General features: G+C 41.5%; 1 protein-coding gene and 1 long non-coding RNA gene across 10 annotated transcripts in view; one reads left to right on the forward strand and one right to left on the reverse strand.

Annotated features, from left to right (window-relative positions):
- LOC109466885 lies at positions 1-1389 on the forward strand. The gene is made up of 3 exons (XR_002140042.1): positions 1-50; positions 305-439; positions 1267-1389. It is a non-coding gene; the product is annotated as an uncharacterized LOC109466885 (long non-coding RNA).
- The window catches only part of LOC109466882 (ras GTPase-activating-like protein IQGAP1), a 114851-nt gene that overhangs the window by 34107 nt on the left and 62763 nt on the right, over positions 1-17981 (reverse strand). For 5 of the 9 annotated variants that reach the window (XM_019764746.1, XM_019764743.1, XM_019764744.1 and 2 more), the window contains 10 exons: positions 17746-17815; positions 16292-16455; positions 15333-15347; positions 13620-13823; positions 13087-13104; positions 11009-11090; positions 9539-9702; positions 7702-7792; positions 6555-6868; positions 3828-3998 (listed from right to left, as the gene is read on the reverse strand). In XM_019764746.1, coding sequence (XP_019620305.1) covers positions 3828-3998; positions 6555-6868; positions 7702-7792; positions 9539-9702; positions 11009-11090; positions 13087-13104; positions 13620-13823; positions 15333-15347; positions 16292-16455; positions 17746-17815 — 1293 coding nt within the window. The remainder of the gene's footprint in view (positions 1-3827; positions 3999-6554; positions 6869-7701; positions 7793-9538; positions 9703-11008; positions 11091-13086; positions 13105-13619; positions 13824-15332; positions 15348-16291; positions 16456-17745; positions 17816-17981) is intronic. The other 4 variants (XM_019764747.1, XM_019764745.1, XM_019764741.1 and 1 more) reach the window with 2 other exon arrangements.

Genomic DNA, 17981 nt, shown 5'->3' on the forward strand with positions numbered 1-17981 from the left:
TGTACATAGACCTGGGGGGCAGCCACTCTCACCAACTGGAACCACAGGAGGTAAAGACTGGCAAGTTTCTTTAACCTTCAGCATAATAAGGCAGGGCTCTTGCAACAGTTTTTCCTTCAATTGCAGGAACTTTGTGGCGTGGCGGGAAATTTGAATATGAACTATTTGGTGCATACATTGTGATAATTCAGAAAAGCTCTGGCCAGCCCCCAAAATTTTCATTTTGAAGTGATTGCAAAAAATTTTTACATTAAGCAACAAATTCTTGATGTCTGATTCCAATGGAATTTTCCTCCATCCCTAGATCACCCCCCGGTTCTACCCAAGAGTTGGTATCATCCATCATTGACACCAAACACACTATTGACACCAAGATGGCCGCCAGTGAGGTCAGCATATTCCGAGGATCTGTACCGGTGACCTCCACACAGATGGAAAGGTAAACCTTGGCACCTTACAGGTGGTATTTCAAGCCCTGTTACCTGTATCTCATGTTAGGCCACAGCAAGTAATTTTTATGGATGACATCAGTGCACGCATTAATTTTTGCCTGATTTGAAGAAAAAAACAAGAAATTTTGTTGCCCTCTGACAGTGGTCACCATGTAACTATAAAGAGAGGAGATAAGAAAAGGCTCTGATTTATTGTTTTGTTTTTCACTTTGATGCTGCAGTGATATGTGATGCTGGCTGTGTATATGTGATGTTTCCACTGATTCAAAACCATTTGTACAATGATTGGGCCAAAATATGAAAATGTGGGAACCTTGTTTGTTCGGCCCGCCTTTTTTTTTGCCTGCTCGCATTAGATTTGGAGTCTTCAGAGGATGTCATCCATAAAATTTACTTGCTGTGGCCTTAGGCTAACAACCACCACAAAAATTATGATGATATGGTCACAACTAGTGGTCCAAACTGCTGCAGTACTGAAAGGAACAGTTAGGGGTCAAAAATCATAGTACAGTCAAACACGCCCAGGTGACCGAGGTAATGTGGTTCTCTTGGACAGCCAGTCTTGTTGGCACTTAATGCTTGTGCCTATGGAAAAAACTTGGGACCAGAAACAGTGGTTGTTATAACCAGTTGGCAAGCTTGAAGAGGTGGTCGCTTAGACAGGTTTGACTGTACCCAACAAGTCAAATGGTAAAACATATAATCAACTTTAAAAGTCAAATGCAAGTGTAAGTCAGTTTGTGTTGGATTGTTGGAACCTAGATTTTTTGGCATAGCGGAAATGACATCTCTTGGTTGTTGATGTGATGATCAGCTCAGCATCAGGACCACAGGAAGAGATGGTGACTGATGAATCAACAGGGAGGACCAGGAGGAGGGCAGTGTTTGAGGGGGAGGAGGGGGAAGAAGAGGAGGAGGAGGAGGAAGAAGAAGATGACAGTAGTGATGAGGAGAGAGATGATGAAGAAGAGGTTTGTGGATACTGATGACAATAGATTCAATATACAAGATGACTTGATAATAAAAAAAATTTACAATTAAAAATCAGAAATCCAGTATAAAGTAGAGTGCAGTTAGCCTCTACCAGGCTCCGCGGATCGCTGGAAAAATAGTAGAAATGGGCCGAAATAAAGGGAATAGTATACCAGAGAAGATCCAGGGCCATAGAAACTCCAATTTGCGACCCACGGAGCCTGTGCGGAGTCGCAAGCTTCTTTGAAGTTCACTAATCGCTATCTAATAGGTGCAAAGTGGTTAAGTACCCCTTTTATTGCTCTCCGACTCATCCGTGACGGACCTGACACGAGCTAGCCTCTACCAGGCTCCGCGGATCGCTGGAAAAATAGTAGAAATGGGCCGAAATAAAGGGAATAGTATACCAGAGAAGATCCAGGGCCATAGAAACTCCAATTTGCGACACGAGCGGCCATGTGACAGGAAGTGTCAGTGGTCACGAAGTTTTGAAGTTATAACGGTCTTGTCACGTCTTTTTCCTGACGCATTTTTTTGCCCTCTGACTTGTACTGGCGAACTTTCCTGACATTCTGTGGCCCTTTCCGTATTTTAGAGGTTATAACAATCCTCTATCGTAGTTTTCTGTGTTATTCTTTGTCCACAGCCGTACTTTTTGTGGCAGCTTTTTGTTTTACTTGTAAGATAAACAGTTATATAAACAGTCATCTGTCCTAAGTCAAAGTTATCTGTGCGGATTTCTGTCTGCTGCCGATGGCAGTCCGGGAACGAGTTCGCCGTGTGGCGAAGGACGTTTTTGGTTATGAAACTTTGCGGCAGGGTCAGGAGGACGCCGTGTTGGGGATTTTGGATGGGCACGATGTCTTCGTTGGACTGCCGACGAGGGCCGGTGTTCTGACATTCTGCTTTCAGGCCATACCGTCGTGCATCAACTCCCCCGAAGGAGATGCTTACCGTTTGCTACTAGGCGTGGCCCTCTGGTCCGCCATTGCCTAAAATGAGTCGCCCTTGCATCGAATAGTCAATGTTTGACACAAAATCAGCCGCAGAAAAAGAGAAAATGTCGATTCTTCTTTGTTTCTGTTTTTCGCGCCGGAGTAACCGCATCGTAACGAAACTATAGCGTAACGTGGAACCATATGGCATTTGCATCGCAAAAATAACCCAACTTCAGTACATTTCATCAACAGCAAGAAAAAGCCTCGGTCTTATGTCAGAAAAAAAACACAGATAATAGGAACATAATGTGAAAAAATATAATTTTCGTCGCGTTTTGCTGTCAGTCTCTATTTGACCTTTGTCCCAGACACAGCCACAGTGCACACACACCCGGCTGAGTTCCCGCTGGGCGCTGGCGGGTTTATGACTTGAATGATCTTCAGCGCTGATCAAGTTTCTTTGTACGAATAATAGGGGGATTAATTTTATATCGTTTGAAGCTTGCGACTCCGCACAGGCTCCGTGGGTCGCAAATTGGAGCTTCTATGGCCGGCTGGATCTTCTCTGGTATACTATTCCCTTTATTTCGGCCCATTTCTACTATTTTTCCAGCGATCCGCGGAGCCTGGTAGAGGCTACATGTATTTGACCCTTGTATGATTAGCCATCACAGTAAAAGGTATCAGAATAAAGAGAGAGATACAAAAACAGACATAAGTTGACCAGATTTCTACCCAACATACAGTTTGGCATCAGGCATTTTATCGTTTTAGCATCCTGGATTTCCTCAACTTTATTTTTTTCACAAAGTACAAGTACATGGTATGTTTGTCATCATTGTCATCAGTCCACAGTATATTCCCTTTTGTTAGCTTAATACAAGACGGAGTCTAGGTGATGTAAATCAGCATGTGGCTGATACGAGACAGGGGTTCTCCAGGCTCCTGTCTGGGTGATTTGAAGTGAATCACCAACTCCAGATACACTTAGTATTTATACCATCGTACACTGGGGCATGCCCCTACATGATTGTACTCTTTTTCAAAAGGTGTACGTGTGGTGGGTTCTTTAGGTGCGTGGGGTGTCCCATAAGTTTTTTTATTTTTTTATTTTTATTTACTTCATCGGTCACCACAAAACAAGGCTCATGGGAGCCACTTAAAATGTTTTGGGTACAGCCAGAGTGGACAGATGTTTGTTGACCTTAGGATCATAGGGGAAGCAATCACGAGGTAGCTTATTCCAAAGTGATGTTGTTCTTGGAAAGAAGCTTTCAGCATGGAACTTCCTCCTAAGAGGTGGTGAATGGAGGAAGAAAGGGTGATTTGCTTCGGTGGAAGTGGCAAGACGTGTCTTTGTTGAGAATTTTCAAGTGGGGGCACTAGCGAATGAAGTTCCACAGAGCATTTGCCGTGGAAGTAGCAATAAAATAACGGAAGGCTTGCAACGTTATGCCTATGTTACCTGTATTTTGACCACAGCCGGCAGCTGTTGGTGGAAGTAGTCTAGCCTCTCCTTGTATCGCCGGCGAGCCAACATTCCCCGCGTGTGCGCCTGCAGCTTGATGATGTCATCCTCGTGGGCTTCAAACTCCTCCTGACGGTCGTGTGCATTAGTCACATCATTCAGGGCGGCCTGGGGGGGACAGAAAACAGGCAAATGTCAGGCTTACTACATGTACCTAACCTAAACACAAACAACGAACAGAAACTGAAAATGTATAAACCAGCTTAAATTACAGGGCTCGTGAGTACGACTGGTTTGGTCGCACATGCGCCCAGAATTTTGACTGTGCGACTATATTTGAAATCATGCTTGCACGGTGCGCCAATCACAAATTCAGACCAACAAGAGGTTCTTTGGTTTGTAAAATTTATTAATACAGTGACTGTGCTTTGCTGATTGGCAAAATAATATAATTGGCACTGGTCGGTGCCTAGATTTTTGCTGTTGTGCCCAATTGTTTTGGACTGGGAGCACAGTGCTCATACAGTAAGTCAAAAAGTTAGTCAGTGGAGCCCTACACTAGGTTCTCCTCCAGTTCACATTGTCACACCGTTCAAATTCCTGTTTCAAAGTCCTTCTACAGCAACAGTTTCTCTTCCCAGGACTGCAAAATTATGGAACTCCCTCCCAAACACAAGCTTTCCTTCCGAATATAGTTTTCAAAATAAACATTTACCGCCATCTTTTGGCAAAGTCATACATGTGTACGTACGTGTTGTATCACCAGCTCAAAGCCTAGAAATGGTCATTTGGCTTTGCATTGAGCAACACTGTTAAAAAAAACCTTCTGGAAAACATGCTATTCCATTGCCATGTTTTAAATACACGATCATGAGCACAAACGAGCACAAACCCTAACAGTAAGAAATGAAATAAAACGTGAAAAGTACCAAGTTGATGAACCAGGCAAAGGAATGCTGGAGACTGAAGGATGGGACAGAAGAGAATGGAAAAATTATAGATAGAGAAATTCAATATAGATGTATAGAAAATATAAACAACATGTTTTTTTAAGATTGGAAAGAAGTCAGTTGTGGTATAATACAAAGGAAATAAATTCTTAAGACATTAGAAAAAGAGAGCAATTTTGTGCAGAAAAGTGAGCGAGCGACATTGTACTTTTAAAACTCACAGTAAATCATTACTAAATATTACAAAGACAGGCAGGTGCAGCAATTCCAGCCTTTTAAAGGTCATAATATATTGATGGTCTCAGTGACAGTACTTAGTAACTCTTTAATAATATCTGTTCCATAAACTTCCAATTATAACGCCCAGCCAAAAAACAGTTACTCAAGCAACTGGATATGATTTTGAAAACGTCAGACGTTTCAGCTAGTATCCACTAGCTTTCGTCAGTGACTGAGAGACCAGAGGGGACAGCAGGTTTATAAGTACAACCTGTTGATTGATATGCAAATAAAGTGAAGACAAATATTTTGGAAGTCGAAAAAGGAACAAAAGTCAGACAAGTCAAGACAATTTGATGCAAATTAGTCTGAAAGCTCCTGTTATACAGAACAGGAGCTTAAGTGTTGTCTGTTCTCGGGGCTGGGAGCGCCAAATCCCAAGTGCCGGAAAGATCGACTCGTAGCCCCCCTTCCCTGTTGAGGGTGGGGTTGTACATTCTTTCACATATTGCCTCTTTAACACCCCGTTCCCACCAGCGTGTTTCGCGGTCTAAGATATCCGTGGACTCGAGTTTGAAAGAGTGACCCTGGTTGTGTTGTAGATGGTGGAAAATAGCTGAGGAGTAGCCGTTGGAAAGAATGTACAACCCCACCCTCAACAGGGAAGGGGGGCTACGAGTCGATCTTTCCGGCACTTGGGATTTGGCGCTCCCAGCCCCGAGAACAGACAACACTTAAGCTCCTGTTCTGTATAACAGGAGCTTTCAGACTAATTTGCATCAATTTGTCTTGACTTGTCTGACTTTTGTTCCTTTTTTGACTTCCAAAAAATTTGTCTTCACTTTATTTGCATATCAATTAACAGGTTGTACTTATAAACCTGCTTTCCCCTCTGGTCACTGACGAAAGCTAGTGGATACTGTAGCTGAAACATCTGACGTTTTCAAAATCATATCCAGTTGCTTGAGTAACTGTTTTTTGGCGTATCGTATTACCTGGATGTCTAACCTTCATCGACGTTCCAATTATAACAGTTCTCCATATAGCCAAGATGAGCCAGTTATATAATAAGAGTCATGTACATGTACATCATGATCACAATGTCCTGTTATCTCTCAGGAAGTACCATATACTGACTATAATAACACAAACTCAGCTGAAGGACATATAGAATACAACACGGGGTATTCCTGACCACAGGCCGGAGGGCGATCCGACTCGCGGGAGGGCAGGGACAGAGGGCGATGCGAAATACACCGTGTTGTATTTTATTTATGTCATACCCACCCAATAAAAACACGCCTTTCAATGCAAGATGAGCCACTAAACCCTGAAATGCAACAACATCAATTCCAACGTCCGGATTCTGTATTCAAATTTTTGAAAGGGGCGCAGGCGGTTAGGGCGAAACGAGTTCGAATCATTTTATGGAAGCCATGGAAGCGTACAATAATGGATTTCGGACCGGGCCGTACCGTAAAGTTTGGACCGGTCCGGAACCCGTTATCGAACGTTATCGCTGCCCGGGTATGATATAAATGATAGTCCTAGTCACCTGTATCTCCTCCCTGGACAGGTGAGTCCTGCTGCTGCTGAAGCCATCAGGAGGGAGCCAGGATGACTCCATGGTCTCCAGGTTGAAGTAGTATCGGTGACCCTGCCTGGTCTTGTGCTCCACCCAGGGGCTGCCGCTGTCCTGTCCCTGCTCCAGTTTGGAGACCTTGGCCTGTTCCAGACTGGCCTGGTACTGCTGGGCGCACTCCGGCAACACGCGGTGCAGGAAGACGTCAGGGTTCTTCAGAGCCTCCAGGGTCTTGGCTGGGTCGGCGTCATCGATGGCCAGGTTTATACTGGCAATGCCAACAGCCACTGGAGGGGACAGAAGTGTTGGAATTATATTATATAATAATAAATTACTCTCGAAGCAGAGGTTTGGGTTTGGGGTTATTTTTAGCGTGTTTTTAGGCTTTTTTTATCAGGGTTTTTCTTTGCACTGAATTTTTTCCCCACCAAACCCAACCTTTGCTGGCAGTCGAAAGCATCAATGTGCTATAACCCTAATTACTTCAACACATTACAGTCGTTCTGCAAGGAGGTGCGAACCAGACGCATGAATAGGCACAGTCAGCAGGAGGCGTGTGGCCCAATGAATGCCTTTCTGACTGGCTAGATGTGTGATAATCCACCACAGTAAAATGGATATCCCTAATGATAATTTGATGGTTCCCGGGGAGGAGCACTGTCACGTTCCTTGAATAGGTTTGCCCCGCCCCAGGATGAGTGCCGGCAGAGGTTGGGTTGGGTGAGCAAAAGTGTTTATGAGTGATCTTTTACCATGACTTCTACTTTAATAGTTGTAATTACATGTCCTTTTCTCGTGTCAACATACTTTTATCCCCATTGTAGATTATTAGTAGAAATCCTTCAACTTTTTTAAATCCTGCGAATCTGATTTACCTCTGGCCTTAGTTTGTCAAGCAGCTACATGTACAAAAAAGTCATGTATATGGCAATATTTATCAATCAATAGTTTGTGCTAACTTATAAACCTGCATTTCTCCTCTGGTCTCTCAGTCACTGACGAAAGCTAGTGGATACTAGCTGAAACGCCTGACGTTTTCAAAATCATATCCAGTTGCTTGAGTACCGGTAACTGCTTTTTGGCATATATGGCAATATTGTTGCAATATTAAAAAGCTCACATTTCTCTGCCTCCACAGCTTGTCTGTTGGCAGTGTTGACTCCCTCCTGGATCTCCTCCAACCACAGGACTGCTGAGTCATCGTTTGTCTCCTGACAACACAGATACATACAACTTTTACAATACTGGACTGAACATAAGATTAATCAATGACCACCATTACTATACAATAATACACACAGAATGTTACTGAACCATTGCAGGAGAGGTAGTAATAACAGGCAGGGTGATATTGTAAATTATCATATGGCCAGTATATATAGCAGTCGACCAATCAGAAGGCTCTATTTCCCATGGGTTATCTGGCAATAACCTAAAAAGTGGACGGTTATTCAGATAATCGGCCACTTTTTGGACCATACCATTTTACGGGGGACAAGACACTAACAGTAGTGTAAAGACTCGTAGTATTTATCTATTAAAAAGCGTATTGTAATTCATTTTGAATATTTTTTTTAAATACAGCACAATTAAAAATGTATAAATAAAATTTGAACAGAAAAATACAAAACAAAATTTTTGACACCCACACTAAAAGTGGTACCTAGTTTTTCTGTCCATACCATCTTGTTTCACGTAACATAGTTTTTCGTAACATAGTTTTTTTCCTAACATACTTTTTTTTCACTTTTTTTTCGGCAAATTTTATAAAGAAATTTGGGTCAAATAGTATGATAGGCTATATGATAATAACATTAATGCCCTGCCTTATCCTCGGTGTATATGGTGAGATAATCCCTGGTCGGGTGCGATAACCACCGAATAAACCACCGAGTGAAACGAGTGTCATGAATTTGCAGTCAGGTAACGTTACTATGAAAATTAACACACCACAAAAGTTTCACCATTTACAATTACTAGTCTTTTGATTCATTCATCTCCTTGTAAGGCCACACCAAGTACATTTTATGGATGATGTCCTTTGGAGACCCTAAATCTGATGCGAGAGGGCGAAAAAAAAACAGGAAGGGCCCTAAAAAACAAAATGCCTAGATTAGAAATATACTAAGAGACGACAAATGTTAGGACACAAATTGAATGAGGTGACAGTGTAACAAGCAAGAAGTCTTTTAGGCCACACCAAGTAAATTTTATGGATGACATCCGCGCGCGCATTGATTTTGGCCTGTTCCTAGAAACAAGAAATTCCGCTTCCTATAACTACGACCAAAGAGTCACGACAGTGCCGCAAATCACCAGATTGATGTGAAACCCATAACGCAAAGGAAGTGTCTATTGACAGAACCATCAGTTCAATAACAGAAAATTTGCACTATTGACAGGACCATCCTGTCATTTTTCACTGTCCACTGTTCCACCTGATTTATTGCTGTTTTGATAATGAATAAGGCCACACCAAGTAAATTTTATGGATGATGTCCTTTGGAGACCCTAAATCTAATGCAAAAAAAAACAAGGAGGGCCCTAAAAAACAAGATTCCTAGATTAGAAATATACTAAGAGACGACAAATGTTAGGACACAAATTGAATGAGGTGACACAGTGTAACAAGCAAGAAGTCTTTTTTTCATCATCAAAACAGCAATAAATCGGTGGAACAGTGGACAGTGAAAAATGACAGGATGGTCCTGTCAATAGTGCAAATTTTCTGTTATTGACAGGATGGTTGTCAATAGACACTTCGTTTGCGTTACGGGTTTCACATCAATCTGGTGATTTGCGGCACTGTCGTGACTCTTTGGTCGTTGTTACAGGAAGCGGAATTTCTTGTTTTTTTTTCTCTTGGAACAGGCCAAAATCAATGCGCGCGCGGACGTCATCCATAAAATTTACTTGGTGTGGCCTAATTATCAGAGAACAAGTGTCCCTTCTCCCACCTCAGCCTTTGCCTTCTTCCCCTGCATGAGGATAGTCTGGTAGTGTACAGCCTGCCGAGGCTCCACGTCGGCAAGTTTGGCTGCCGGGATCTGCAGGGCTGCCAGCGTGGTCGCAGCGTCCCCTGCCTCAATGGCATCATTGATGGTTGCAATGGCCTCAATTCCTGCAGAATGACAAAAATACCCATGATGGCATCTGCAGTCTGCATTTTGGAGAGACATCTTCAGGGTATAGAATTTTCTTCTTACACAACCAGTAAGGTTTCTCACCTGCTTACGTTTCGATGTCTATCAGACACCTTCCTCAGAGCTTCTGACTGGAGTTCTGCAACTCGCCGCTATTTAACGCCAAAGTAGGTGGCGCTTTTGCGGCAAGAATGCAATCCCAAAACGTGGCTGAGAACTCCAGTCAGAAGCTCTGAGGAAGGTGTCTGATAGACATCGAAATGTAAGCAGGTGAGAAACCTTACTGGTTGTGTAAGAAGAAAATTCTATACCCTAAGTATCTTCCAACCTGATGAAATTATTTACGGAAATGACAGACATCTTCAATATTACAGAAGAGCTGCAATCTTGCAGACTGAAAAAATCAAATTCAATGGTGTCGGCATAATATTGTTCAAGACCTTTTATGTTGACTCGGCCTAGGAAGAAAAAGGTTGTGTTTCCTATTTTTTCGACCAGCCCTAGAAAAAACTGCTACCCCTTTTATTTGTGTGAACCCCTGCAAGGGACATACAGTATAATTCTCAAGCTGATGGGCCTTTTCTACATGTACCTCCATGATCTGACACCTGAGTGATGAAATGTTGTACATTCCATCGGTTTTTCCAACATTGACATTGAAAAAAAATGTCTTCAAGCAAGTTTTACTTCATTAAATCGTATAGTATCAGTTGGATCACTAGAGATTGCTTGTCTGAAAAAAGATAATCCCTACCTATTAACCCTAATTTTTTAAAGGACTGAAACAGGAAACACAACATGGTTTTCATAGGCCCTGACACATTTGTTTGTACAATGTACATTGTAAGTACTTACAGTTCTGACTACTAGAAAATATATATTATATAGAAGCAACTCTACCTAGAACTAAGTATTAGTGACACATTGCGATTCTCAGTACATACAATCATGTACTTCATGAATTTGAACATTTTGTTCCCTGTCACAACAATTTGAACAAATGTGCCTTTTGGGACAGAACAGTCTCACCCGCAGGTGTTGACTTACACTATCATGAAAGGTTATCTGTGTTGCTAGTTACATGTTTAAAGTTAAAACTTTTGATCCAACACAAAAAGTTCTCTCACCTAGAGCTTTGTTGACGTCACACTTCAAAGAAGACATGTGACAAGTCTCACTGGGTCAGTCTACTGAGGAAGACCAGAGTGACTGGTGGAAAGCTCTAGGTAAGAGAACGTTTTGTGTTGGACAAAAAGTTTAAAATTTAAACAGGTGTTGACTTACTGTCATGTTCCTCCTGCACCTCCTGGTTCACCTGGTCCACACAAGCTTGCACATCAGCCGGGTTCAGATAGTCTGTCCCCATCTAACAAAAAACAACAGCAACAACATCAGGTGTCAACAACTACAATCATTTTCGTGCATGAAACAAAGACTGCAAAGCGACTTGGAAATTTATGCAAAAGAAGAACAATAGTAATTGTAAATTGAAGGATAACATAAATAATAACCGGTAAGCAAAGCACTAAGTCCACACCAATTTGATTTGTTGGTTCTCAGATTTTTTTTCAGAAAAAATATGTAGCGACAGGGAAAAAAATAAATAAAAACAGGCCTAGGCATCCTATTTTAGACCAAAATGTATGATAGGTGCCATAAGGTCAACATACCAGGCTGGTTTAAAATTTAAACTATGACTTTTGAACTTTTAATGAAACCACTGATGAAAAAAAATGAAACAACTAGGAAGAAAAGGACTGTCCTCGAGTGTTCAGGGCAAAATATGACATACATGTACCCAGTGGAAGTACTCAGGTTTCAGAACACCGATGTTTCAGTGCCAGGGACAGGCATCATTGAGCATTTTTCAGTTGATTCTTAACCTGGTCCAGAGTCTTTTTCTTTGCAAATCAGAAAAAAAATGAAGTGGAGGAATCCGTGAACCACCAAATTAAAATGGTGTGGCCTAACTTCTAAAGACTGAGCTTTCTGTTGGTTAAAGGGTTAGGAGAAACATCCTTCATGCAGTAGTCTGTATGCAAGGGCTCTTCCATCAAAACCAGGCCGGGGGGGGGGGGGCAGTCATGGAAATGTCTGGATTCTCATCCCCTTCCCTTCAACCTTCTTTTAGGCCACACCAATTTAACTTGTTGCTTCTCATCGCCCTGTCCATTTTTTTCTGATTTGCAAAAAAAAAAATTTTTTTGTTCTAAATTAACTGCAAAATGCTTAATGAAAGACATATTTTGGCCCCAACGGTTGAAGAAAGTCCTTTTCTTCCTAGTTTTTCAATGTAATAAATAAATGCAATTTTGTTTCATTAAAAGTTCAAAATATATTGTTTTAATTGTAAACCAGCCTGGTATGTTCACTTCATGGCTCATATTGTAACATTTCATGGGGTGCCTTGGCCTGTTTGTTTTTTTGCCCTGTCGCTTCATATTTTTTCTGAAAAAATCCGAGAAACAACAAATTAAATTGGTGTGGCCTTAGCAAAAGTAAAATTTAATACAGTATTTCAACAGAATTTGTGTTGTTAGGGCTGCTCTTAACCTCTTCATTCTTTTTCTGCTGCTGCAGAAAATATATCTATCAGACACCCCCTGGAATGACTTAAATGGAATGGCCCTATAATTTCCTAAGCTTTGCTCCACCAAAATGCACTACATCTACATGTACTCTACTCAGGCCAGTTCCATGCAAACTATTAAGAAGTCGGCAAAGCATGTTCATGTTAGGACTTTCAACAGATTCTGCCTCTACTGTGAGCGTGCATGCTAACTACATGTCATATAAGCTTCGGTCACAACCCGCCGTACGTGCTTCTACGTGCTGTCTACGTCCAAAAACGTGGGCAAACGCAGGGCATCCATGCGTGGTGAGTACCGCCTCCGTACGGAATCTGACGGATTTGGGAGCACGCAGACACGCCATAGAATTTTAAGTGCATGTAAAACTTTTTCTGCATGTGGTCTACGGATTCACCACCCGTGCGTGCAAGTACGGGCGACGCACGTGCCCCGTACGTGCCGTGCTAAAGATGCACGTGTGAGTACGGCCTCCTTGCGGTAAAGTTGCAATCGCACAGAGATCGTACGTTGTAAGCACGTACAACTCACTTACCACTTGCGCAACATACAATGCACGCAACCGCTCACGGCCAGACGTGGCGTGCAGACCACACTCTTGCACTTTGTGAAACCGTGAAAGTGACGTGCGTCGATGCCACTCCTTCCCCACGTTTTCAGAAAAAACATAGCAGACGTCCCAAAAAATGTACGGACAAAAAGCACGTACGGCGGGTTGTGACCGAGGCTATAGCTATGGAATGTCTGACTACTGGACTGGTATGGTTTACTTACAGCAGCCTTGCTGCCAGGCTGCAGGGGTGAGAAACGTGGGACAAATTAAGTACAAACACATGTAAACTGGGATACAGCATCCACCATAGGTACGCTCAAAATTCCTCCATGTTTTGTAAATAACATACATGCAGATATGCTGGTATATCATTATGATAATTGATGAACATCCCGACAATCAGCCCTAAACAGCTGTGTAAAAAATTTGAACAAGGGTTTCAGACTCTAAAACTTCTTAGATGTCTTAAGTTACTGTTGTGATACAAATTTCAGGCCTACAGTACCAATGTAATATAAAAGAGAGACAATGTATGGCCAAGAAATCATATCAAAAATAGTTGAATACATACATGTAATGATTAATCTAACAAATGTCAATGTGACACAAAAACATATCTTTCAAAAACTTCATAATTTTGAGTAACTGTTTTTCATTTTCTTACACAAAAACAGACAATCAGTCAAACATTCAGTATAAATGCATAGGACTTAAACTAACCCTGGTAATAAACATGTACCGGGTATGTACTTACCATAGTTTTTGCCCCTTTTGCTTTGTTCAGTTTTTCTGTATAGCGATCCACGAGGTGTTCCTCCACGCCCGTGACACGAGCCTTGGGATTGGTCAGTGCGGTCAGTATGACCCTGGTGTCGCCGGCCTCCACCGCTCTGTTGATCCCCGAGATCGCAGACAGAACCTCCACAGCTCCATTCAGCTCCTCATACACCAGCCCCTCCTAGTGAGTAAGAGGAGAACTGCAGTCACAATCTTTGTAATTATGGTAAAATTTACACTAAGTGTATATGACTACAATGATCCTGACAAGAAATGCTACACTGTAGTTCTACAATTCCAATACCTACAACCGCTTCTCACTGGCAATCACTGTAAAAACTCTTCAGTCTACTTTTATCTTGTATGCAATATAGTTGGATTGTTTGTTTGTTTGTTTGTTTGTTTATTTAGGAAGCTCCATTAGTGATGATACATCGCTATTCTTCCTGGAGTCCTTTACATAAAATACATTAACTATTATTTACTGACACATTTAACTGCTATCAAGAAAACTTATCTTATCAACATCGTAAATTACACATTAAGCATCAATTAGTAGTAAATTACACATTAAGCATCAATTATTACATCAATCAATAATATTACACTATACATTTAACCAAAAAAACAACTATGCACTAAATGTCTGAGAGGTCAGAGGTCATGAAATTGCGAAGAATATATTCAAAGCGTTTACCACCAGGAGTTAATTGGTGTGTGTTTGTTTTTATGTGTTTTTGTCCAATTCCAGATTTTTCTTTAAACGTTCGTGGGTTTGAGGATCAAGAGCATAGCCTTTATCGAGTTAAAGCACAATAAAATATGTAGAGAACTAAACTATCATAGCTTCTATCTCTTTGAGAACCTTCAATTTGTATGTTGTCATCACACAGTTTCTGTTACAGATAGCGGGACTGCTTGTGCTGCTGAATAAATGAGTTATCAGTTTTCTGAACATAAAAAAAGGCATGTAATTGCAATTTTGCTGGTGCAATCTTTCATAATTGCTTGGGCTGATCGCTAATGGAAAATGCCCCAGGGAGTCAAATGTTGCCTGTTTCACTGGATGACTGATAGTCTCGGCTTAATCTGTAGTAGATTTGCAAGGGAGAACAGCCATATTTCTTATGTTGCTAGTTCATCCTATTTCTTATCATGCTACAATATTGGCCAGAAGCTACATCCATCCATCATAAGGGTCCTGCATAAAATAAACCATACATTGTGTAGGTTTCAGTAATTGTTACTGAGGCCATGCTGATTTGATTATATGGATGACATCCTCTGGGAAACCCAAAACTGATGCGAGTGTGTGAATAAAAGAACAAACTTGCCTTCAATATGAAATCTATGTGGTCAAGAAGGTTAAACAAATGACTAAACACACAGAGTATGGTATATGGCGAATAATAGACTCTTCATTTTCATTTCTTGACATTTTCTTCTTTTCCGTTGGAATTGATTTTAGCACTCTATGACATTAGTAATCGTTTTCCAATATTTCTTTTTGTAATTTATAACTGCTCATATATTTGCTCATTTTGCAGCTGCTTTGTACAACAAAGGACTATACCACATATCTGTAATAATTATTATTGATCTCTTTTGGACAATGTAGTACGTCATGCTTCAGTGAAAACAGAAAACAATGGATTGTCCACATGTATGTGGAAGGCACTGGCCTACTTACCACCTCCTCTTCATCCTTGATGCACCAACAACAATACAGGAAATAATGATTAACGACTTTATAGGTCTGACTTTTTTTACTCATAAATTGAACAAAGGAACATGATCATGTGAAGTGATTACAGTGGTTCCACCATAGATCACAGATCAGAATGTTTGACGTCGATGCCACAGCTACACATATACCTTTGACCACAGATCTCATGCTTTGTTATACTCTAAGATCTGTCTCATCAAGAATTGCTTGTGTTCATAATCTATAATGAATGAAAGACCTTTATTGTACGTTTGTGCTCTAACAAGCTAAGTACAGGTAATGGATAAACAGGGAAAGAAATATAGCAATGACACTTATATGTACATACTAATGTGATCTACTATTTACAGGTTCAGCTTCTCCCTTCTTGACGCAGTTAAAGATGTACGAACATATTGAGCTAATGATACATGGTTTGTCAAGTTTCATGAGGAATTTGAATTTTTCTATTCTGTCTAAATGTCTCAAGCTTGGGAACTTATCTATGACATAAGTATGCTTAGACAGGATTCAAATTTTCAAAGACCACTGTTGCCTTAGTTTCATCTGGATAATTAATGACCATTCACTTCTGAAAGTAAACTTTCGAGTTATGGTTAAAGACACGTGACCTTATTCGCACAAGACTTTACAGATACGTCATGTCAGCTATTGGTGTAATATAACATACCAGGGGGTTTACCATCTCAGACAAGATCGTTGGACTATAGAAACTATATAACATGCAATCCTCGCCTTCCAACACAAACAATTGGACGTCACAGAAGCAGTGGATTGCTCATTCCTTGACAAAGACTGATGTTGAACAGTCAAAAATCGAGTAAGTCCAATTCTTTGTGTTGCATGTTACAGTTTAAACTTACTATTGATGTGGACTCAAACACTTAAAACAATCTGTACCGAGTAGTAAGTAATGTACGCACCCCGTCCTTCTTGTTCTTGAGGTTGGTGAGTCCGGCAAGGTACAGTTGAACGCCGTGGTCCTCCACGGGTGGGAGCTGTGCGTCCGCACGTTTCAGCGCCGACATGAGTTCTGTGGAAGACCCGCTGTCTATCGCCATGTTAATGGCCTTGATGGCTTCATCACCTGTGTGAAGAAAAAACAGTTCCGTGTGCATGATTTCTGTTCCTAGCCTTTTTTGATCGACCGCTTCTAAGGTAATGAAATTAAAAAAAAAAAACCAAGAATCTGGAGATCTCATACCTCCATGAAATATATGAGTTTTTCTAAATGTTTTTACACAGTACAGAAAAAAATAACACAGGTTTTTGGTTTCAAACACACAGTAGCACCTTTGGCCTGGATATGGTCATGTAGGCTTTTCCCGAGGGAGAACCTCATTAATCAAACCGGGCAGGTGCTGCCTCCACCCCGCACATCTGTTTTCCCTGCCACCCCGCACATCTGTTTTCATGGAAGTTCTGCTGCAGTACCAAGGTCAGCCACAAGGAGGCCCATATTTGACCTTGACCTTTGGCTTCCTAAGAACTACCAGCATACCAAATATCACCACAATCTATAAAGGCGTTCTGAAGTTATGCTGACTAAAAATGTGCGGAAACACACACACACACACACACATTTTTTCTGCAGTTAAACTTAAACAATTAAAGGGGTGAAATATTTGTCCACAAGCAAATAGATGCACAGGTCCTTGAGACAGTCCTGATGCAACTTTCTTTTATTGATCATTGAAAATCCCTACCTATATACCTATCCTTTTTTCAGGACCGATACTGATACAACAGTAATTTTCCTGGGCCTAAGGCTAACACTTCACACAACTACAAGTACATGTACTGTTGTATCTATGCAACTAGACTGTAGCTTAACCTACGGTCACAACCCACCGTACGTGCTTCTGCATGGTGTCTACGTGCAAAAATGTGGGCAAACGTAGGGCATCCGTGCGTGGTGAGTACCGCCTCCGTACGGAATCCTACGGATTTGGGAGCACGCAGAAGGGCGTAGAACTTTAAGTGCATGTAAAACTTTTTCTACTGGTATGAGGATTCACCACCTGTGCGTGCGAGTACGGGCGACGCGCGTGCCCCGTACCTACCCTAAGAAAGACGCATGTGTGAGTACGGCCTCCATACGGTAAAGTTGCAATCGCACAGAGATCGTATGTTGTAAGCACGTACAACTCACCACTTGCGCAACGTAAGATGCACACAACCACTCACGGCCAGACTTGGCGTGCAGACCACATTTTTACACCTTGCGCAACCGTGCGAGTGACGTACGTCGATGCCACTCTTTCCCCACGTTTAAAAAAAAAACGTAGCAGACGTAGCCTCCCAAAATACGTACGGACAAAAAGCACGTACGGCGGGTTGTGACCGAGGCTTTAACTACTGATGTTAGAGTACTCACGTCTGGTCCTGGTGTCTGCAGCATTGTTAGCCTGTTCCACAGACCTGTGGATGTCATCTTTGTCCAACAACTATGAGGCAAAAGAACATGAAAAATGACTGAGGGGTCCATACTGTTTGTTTTCCTTTGTAGAATAGGCATCATGTTCGTAACAGTGGGCTCTGTACATACAGTAACATTCGTAAGATAATAGAATTTCAGAATGCTGTTAAGCGGTTGTTTGTGTACAATCATGC

The sequence above is a fragment of the Branchiostoma belcheri genome, unplaced genomic scaffold, assembly GCF_001625305.1.
Source record: "Branchiostoma belcheri isolate BF01 breed outbred unplaced genomic scaffold, Haploidv18h27 scaffold170, whole genome shotgun sequence".
Taxonomy (NCBI): domain Eukaryota; kingdom Metazoa; phylum Chordata; class Leptocardii; order Amphioxiformes; family Branchiostomatidae; genus Branchiostoma; species Branchiostoma belcheri.